Below are 7,749 nucleotides of genomic sequence, written 5' to 3' on the forward strand. Positions count from 1 at the left end.
TTAAATATACACATACATATTTTATGTAAATGGCTTGCTTTAATGTGCTTTAAATATAGTTGCCATTCCTAGTTAATTCAGCTCCCTCCTTATTTTATTTTTACCATTAACTTTTCTACTAAAATCAGTAGACACTAAAAACTACAAAAATAAACATCTTATATTCACAATTTCAAAAGTCTATCCAAGAAATATATCTATAATGTTTTACAAAGGAATCAGATAAAAACAAATCACTGCAAAATTAAGTGCATTTCAAACATTCAAATTGAATTTATCATACAAATTTTGAAGAGCAGTAGCTTTTAAATTTAAATCTTTAATCAAAACCCTAAAGTTTTTACAACCATGAGTTATTACCTAGTAAACTTCTGTTATATTTGCAATAAAAGTAAAAATTCCAAAGATTAAAGAATTAAGTCACCAAAATACACAGTGTTTTAGAATTATTCAATTTTTAAGAAAACATTAACAATTAAAGGTAAGCTGAGCAATAATGTATAAACTGAAGGTCCAATTTATTAATTTGAAATCTGTGTAGTATATAGAGAGCAAAGTGATTATTTTCAAAAGCTTTCTCCTCTTTCATACAAACCCTTTTCAAAAATGTATACATATAATACAGATTTTACTGGGTTATTCTTGTTCATATGATATGAAAGAGACCAAAAACATATGATAAATATTTTCAGTACCTTACAAACCAAAATCCAAAGCGTAGTACCAAATGTATACAAAGTAACATGTATACACTCAGAAATATTACATTGCTGTGGAAACTGTAATATGATAAATGAAGGTTTCATGAATAATGTGATATTGTATATTTGAAATTGCAAATATAGAAGAAAATTAATAATTGACCCATTCAATAACATAAAATGTATACTTTACCAAGAAACTTTGTTTATTTACTGGTGAATATGTCATGTGATTTTAAATAAAAACACTAAGATTAGAGCAATGTCTGAAATATATACAAGTGGATCAAGAGATTTATTGATTATTTTGTACTGTAAAATAATACCTAACACAATTTCCTTAAAGAGAAAATAAAAAAAAAACCTCCACTTTTATAATGTAAGTTGAAAACCATTAGAGAAGAAAGCGTTGCCACTGTATGTTTTCTTCCATCAGAAAGATAATGCAATCCACAAAACTTTACATTTTCTCCAGTTGGATATTGAACCTCACAAAGATGAATGATTTAAGAACATTATAGCAAAAACAGAAAAACCCTCATTTTCTTTATAACCTTTACAAATTGATAAGTAAACCATAAAACGAATAAGACATAATATAGAGAAATGAATTGTGACAATTCAGTGTGTCTTCTTACTTAAATAAAGTGCGTAGGAAATACATATCATACCTACCTCAATTTCTACTTTCTGGATTTTGGTCTTTGTATTTTATCTTTTTTTTTTTTTTCATTTCTCCATAGGCATCAGTCATCAATGTAATAGTTCAGGAAATGTAATTAAACTGGCCACTCAAGTATTAATATTTCTTAATTTATGATTACAATTAAGAAGAAAAAAAAGATGCTACTCCATAATCACTTCATTTGCTAATGTATTTTCCTCACAAGTTGATTTATTATCATAAAAAACAATACAGCAAAAATACAGAAAATTTCAGAGTAAATCATCTACAACTATTAACTCAACCAATATATAATGAAGATAGTGCTTTATTTTTATTTTCTAACATTCTTCTATCCTTAGCATTTATCATTCATAGATGTTCATAATCATGATAGCAATTATTGCAAAAGAGATAGATTCTGAAAATATAAAAATAAATTACTGAAGTGAAAATAATCCAAAAATAAAATACATTGTAGCAGTATGTTGCTTTTTCATTGGCTAGAACTCTAAAAAGCCCTCCCTCACATCTTCTTTTATGTTTTAAACCATAATTTTTAATAAAATAAATGGATAAAATTGGCAACACTACCCATACCAAAAATATGTAGTATATTTATATATGCTTTTTTTACATAATTTGCTATTAATTCATCCATAGGTTATTTCTCAAATGAAAAATATTGATTATTCTATTAAGTATGAAAATAACTTCCCAAATTTCCCTAAATCTGTGGGTTGATCCTTTTAGCTATTTTATTTCTATTTAAAATTAATTTCTTAGACTACGTAGGTCTAATAATAAGTTTTATAATCCATTATAAATTTCAAAGCTGTGAAGGCTTTCAAACAGAGTGAAAACTGGGAAATTCTTGAGAGATTTTTTTCCCAATTTATTAGTGGATATCAGCTTACTAGGTGCCAACATAACAGTTTCCATTGATAAGTACTGTGAACAAATATTAAATTTTTAAATATTTTAGTCCTGAATTTTTAGCTCAAATGAAAGTTTTAGCAGTACGTGCCTAACATTTAAAGCTTTTCCTTTTCACGTGAACTATAAATATACTCATACAAAACCAGAACCGATTCCTATTTTTATATGCATTCAGCTTCTCTTCATTCTAGTTTCCAACAATAAATTCTGAAAGAATTGTTTGCTCTTGAATTTTCAGTGTAATCATTTCAGAACATTCATGTAGGTCAATGGCACTTTGAATTTTTTTATGGCAGGTCACCATTTTAAAGTGTTCACACTTAAAATTCATCTACTACACCAGAAAATAACTGATTATTATATGCAATAAACTTGAGATAGTTAGGTCGTTCTGTATTCTATAATCATCAAGATTCAACAGACTATTTTTATTAATACTATGATAAATGTTGAAAAGCTATAATCCAATATGATAATAAAGTAACTTTTATTTTTTCTTTCAGAAAACATGATGATTGAAATATTTGGGGAAAAATTCGCAATATAATAAATACCAGAGTTAGGGTGGGTAACACATTCTGTATTTCAACTTCCAGCATCTTATTGCCATAATACCTGTTTGTCATTCTGGATAGCCAGGAGATGAACTAGTAGTTATAAATAAAATATTTGCAATTTGAGTGAGAAGAATCTAATGATTCAAACCCTTATAAAATCCACATCCCCCAAATAACTCCTTTTTATTTTATAATTTTATTTTTTTACAAAATATATACTTATACTCAATTAATTTGAATAAAAGTATTTATATCTTTGTTTACTACATTATCTACGTACAAACTAAAATTAGATTGATTAGTCTAGTTTGGTTTAACTGAAAGTGAACAGCTTATACCTATTATTGCATTGCTTGAAGAACAATCAAACGTAATTGAAGTTGAGCAATTCACACTATTTATAGACATTTTTTCAGAATCACCTGCTTTGTATAGATTGTTTTAAGTACAGTTGTAAAGTTTTGATTTTTAAGAGTTCCTTTGAAGATGTGGCAGATGTTGGTTTTGCTAATAATGCTGGAAAGCATAGCAGGTTCAAAGTTGCAAAAATGTTTAATGCATATAAAAAATAACAACGTGCTTTTGTATTAAACTTGGTCATTTTTAATTGTCAATAAACTACAGTAGAAGCCTAAGTTCACAAATACTAGTTTCTAGACCGTTGAGCTTCTCGAGTTTGCATATGTGTGTGTTCATGTGTGTTTGGGAATGTAAATTAATGCAAAGGCACACTACAAAGTGTTACATTATATTGATAATTTAGCATCATTACCATAGATGAAAACTTGGGTTAATTTAAATATTTGCTGGTGTTTAAAATTCGAATAGAATTTTACATGGTTATACACACACACAATCTGGGTATTAGATACAGAAACACAGAATTCTGGTTCCAAGTCTGACCTGAATTTATATGTATTATATCTACTTTCAACCTTAAATACATAGTAATTATAAACAGTCTAACAAAATATAAATGATCTCTACTCTGCATGATGTGACTTATCCAATTAAAAAATTTCAAGAATTCAGAAATTAATTTAATTTTATATGTTGGAAATATTAAAGCTGTTCTATAACAATTACAGATATGTATTAATAATATAACAAAATTATAGTAATTTTTCCTGTTTTCGTTTCTGCAAGAAAGAGGCACTCATAGACACTGTGAAATGAAATCGATGTTAATGCAAATTATGGAAAACCAAATGTGAAGTAATCAGAGGAGAAAAGATCTTCAATTTATTCTATCTAAAGAATAGCAAATATTAACTCAAATAGTGAAACTGGCAAATTAAATTTTAATTTCAATGATTATACACATATTTACCAGAAACTAATGTGATATTTTAGTTAATCAAATGTTCCTTTCAAACATTTATCCTTGGTGATAACGAATTGTATTTTCCATTCAAAAGGTAAACTAGTAATACTTAATGTAGCTGATGCACCAAGTATTAAGAATTGTGTGTGTGTTTGTTTCTCCAGTACTCCAATTATAAGATTCGACATGTAAAAATAACCTACTTTGTTTTATAGTTTATTTCCAACAAAGGAGGGCAGCACTATTGTTATAATTAATTTTCTTAAGAAAGGTGTTCTCAGATCCCATTTTTTTCTGTTTCCCGCAAACCAAAGTAACATATGCCTATATGAAAATTCAGCTTGCCCTAGAAACTTAGGTGCATTGACTCAGTTCAGGAGGCATCCGGAACAATCTATCACAAAGGTTTCTCAGGAACTTCTGGTAATTCCAAAAGTGTGCTGAGCACCCTGAACTGGGATTTATCTCCAAAAAAAAATTACACTGAAACATCAAATATTAAGATGATGAAAAAAGGATTCTGAAATTGACCTTTTTTTTCCCTAATAAAGATGGTAACCTTCTTGCAATGAATAATCAACCTTCTCACTCCGTGGAAAGAGAATTTCACTTATAATTGGTAAGAATTATAAAAAGTGAGTGATACTTCTGGTAATTTTCCTAGATATCAACTAATTTTTAGTGAAGCATCAAAAGTTCACCTCAACCTTAGAAAAAAGGAGTTATACTTTAGGTTTGTGACAGAAGAATATATCCATACTAACCCTGCAGAACAACTGCTATCATTGCTGCAAAGGAACATGAAATATGCGGTCATTTATCTGGGATGTTACCTAAAGCTTTATAAAGCATAAACCTTTTCTAATCCATCAAACCAATATCTGGAATTACCTCATAGGCCTATTAAAACCAATTCCGCAAAGAAGAAAAATAGGTAAGTATTATACTAAATAAATGACACTTTCCAAAAAGATGAAATACAGGTAGCGCTATCACCTAGCACCAGAAGAAAATGTAAAGCCCCCCGAATTATAAAGCATTTTAAAACAATTTCATAATGATACAGCTAAGTAAGGATTTTAAGAAGTTGCTAGGAAAGCTAGTTTCTCTGGATTGTTACAATTTAGTTAGCAGACTGTGCCTCTCAGCATCTGTTTAGGGAGGTTCTCCATTTAAGTGGTTACTCTGGTGATTCCCATGTAGACCAAGGCCTCCCGTGCACACCCTCACATACCAGCCTCAGCACTATCCCAATGTTAGTTTGTTCCTCAATACTTGTCTTGGACAATACGCATTTGGAGGACGATTTCCTCTCTCAAAACGCAGATTTTCTCTGAAGATTAGCACCTCCTCAATACAACTTTTATTAAGAAAAGTTTTTCTTCAAGAGCCTGACCAAGTATTTATTTATGCTTCAATGACACATTCCTTAAAATCCTCTGTATTCCTAGGTTGTGTTTTCCCTTCGAAAGGGATTTTTTTTTTTTTTTTTTACCATTTGGAATAGGGTGCTATTTAAAGAACTCTGAAATCAGAATTAAAAAAAAATCTGAAACTTTTATTTCTCATACACTTTGCCAAGTTCCACTGCAAGTTCCAAATATTGTGCAATAATATGGAAATCCAGTTAACCACGGGGAAAGAAGAGTCACTTGGAGTCAGGAACTTGCAAGGGAAAAGTCAAAGAGTGGCACAGGCACGCAGGCTGGCCTGGCTGACGCTGCAGCCCAGGGTGCACTCCTCCACCCATCAGCTCGAATGGAAGGTCACGCTTCCCAATCGATTTCACATACTGTCACTTGTCCTTTCTTCTCAACCCTCTGGTAAACGAGTTGAAACCTTGCAGAGTAGCGCTGTTGGCTGCTAGCGTTGCCCCAGGAGAACACGTGCCCGCAAACAACACGGCCAAAGCTGCCCCGCGGGAAACCAGAAAGTGCAAGATAGGACCATCTCCCCGAACACCGCGCCGGAGTGCGAGAATCTGCCCTGTCACCTCTCTGCCCTCTTGCCCCGAGCGCGCGGGCGCGTCCTTACCTGAGCTATCGCTTTTCCTCTTGCCGCCACTTCTCTTCTCTGCCTCCGCGGGTGACAGCGCCTGGCGGCCGTAGTCCCCTGGCGTGCACGCCGCCCCGGTTGGGGTGTTGGAGCCCAGGCTCGAAGAGTTGGAACACAGGACAGGCGGGCTGCTCCCCAGCTCTGGGGGCCCTCCCGAGTCAGGCTGCAGGCAGAGGCTGTGCCTAGCCGCGCTCGGCGGGGAGGACATCTGCGGGAGGTGCCAGTTGGTTTGCAGAGCCTGGTGCTGCTGCTGTTGGTGGTGGTGGTGGTGGTGGTGGTGGTGATGGTGGTGCCCCCTGTGATGCTGGCTGGCAAACATGCCCTCCTCGTTGGGGTATCCAGCGATTATGCAAGATGAAGAAGAAGTGGAGAGCTCGGGGTAGGACATATGGTCAGATCTTCCATGGAGGGCGAGAGAGGACTGGGAGAACGGGTGCAAGCCTTGCGCGGTGGCGTGAGGGCTGCGCAGGCAGCCAAAGAGCGGGTGTTCCATAGCATGCAAGTCTCAGGGTCCAGGCAGAAGACTTCGCAGCGGTCCCAAACGCCACCACCGTCTGTCACTTTTCACTGGAGACCGTGTTAACTTTTTCGCCCTCCCCAAGCAATAGCCGCTCGCGTTTCTGCAGAGTTCAGATAATCCCGGCCCAGCGCCCTAGAGACCAGTCTCTTTCACGTATAAACACTGGGACCTGGAGGAGCTTCCCTCCGAGCTACTCAGATGTCAAGAATAGGAGAGGTTGAAGCCAAAAGAAGGTGGTCCCAGAGAACTGCTTTCAGGGGGAAATGGCTCTGAGAGGTTATAAATAGAGTGTAATGTGAGCTGGGGGCTGGCTTAGAAGCCCAAGCGCTGACCACATGCAAACTCCCTCCAAAACTCCCGCTCAGTGTGCGCCACGCGCCCCGGGCTCCACTTCCTATCGCTGGCTGGACGCACACAGCGCGTCCACGCCCGCCGGCCGCTGCCAGCCGCCAGCGCTGCAAGAGGCGCGCCCCGAGCCAGGGCAGGCAGCGACGTTCGCCTCCAGCCTCAGTAGCTAAGTCGCTGCAAGGCGCACGCCAGCCCCAGCCCCAGCCCCAGCCCCAGCCCCAGCTCCGCAGCCGGCGTGTGCCCGGCTCACTCCCCTCAGGAAAGGTGCCTTGTCACCTGCAGGAAAGTTAAACGTGCACCTACTTCTTAAGGAGCGTGCAAGTAGCAGTAAGGTTAAGGGTAAAGAAAGATCACTGCTAGTTTGGTGCGCGTTCTGTGAACTTTTTCAAACGTCAGGTTTTCTGGTGGCCAGGACGAGCGGGGTGGGGCGCCCGCTTTTTTGCAGCTTGTGACTATGGGTTGGTTTTCAATGCACTGGGACGCCGGGTGGGAGTTTGCAGGGCTGCGTACCTCGGGCTGGAAAGGTTCGAAAGGAGAGAAACCTGGTTGGCCAGGTGGGAGGAGACCGTGGGGGGCGTTGACAGTTACAGATATCCAAGTCCTAGCATCCTCACCTGGGCTCCCGGGTGGACTCTCCCTTG

At 36.8% G+C, this 7,749-nt stretch overlaps 1 protein-coding gene across 2 annotated transcripts in view; it reads right to left on the reverse strand.

Moving 5' to 3' along the window:
* MEOX2 (mesenchyme homeobox 2) overlaps window positions 1–7,449 on the reverse strand; it is a 69,469-nt gene extending 62,020 nt beyond the window's left edge. The window contains exons 1-2 of one of the 2 annotated variants that reach the window (XM_037508377.2): window positions 7,412–7,449; window positions 6,220–7,029 (exon numbers count right to left, since the gene is read on the reverse strand). In XM_037508377.2, the coding sequence (XP_037364274.1) occupies window positions 6,220–6,733 (514 nt within the window). In that variant the 5' untranslated portion in view covers window positions 6,734–7,029; window positions 7,412–7,449. Of the gene's footprint in view, window positions 1–6,219; window positions 7,050–7,411 lie in introns of those variants that run through there. The other variant, XM_037508370.1, reaches the window with a different exon arrangement.
* Between the last annotated feature and the right edge of the window lie 300 nt (window positions 7,450–7,749).

The sequence above is a fragment of the Talpa occidentalis genome, unplaced genomic scaffold (assembly GCF_014898055.3).
Source record: "Talpa occidentalis isolate TD23 unplaced genomic scaffold, MPIMG_talOcc4v2.1, whole genome shotgun sequence".
NCBI classification, from domain to species: Eukaryota; Metazoa; Chordata; class Mammalia; order Eulipotyphla; family Talpidae; genus Talpa; species Talpa occidentalis.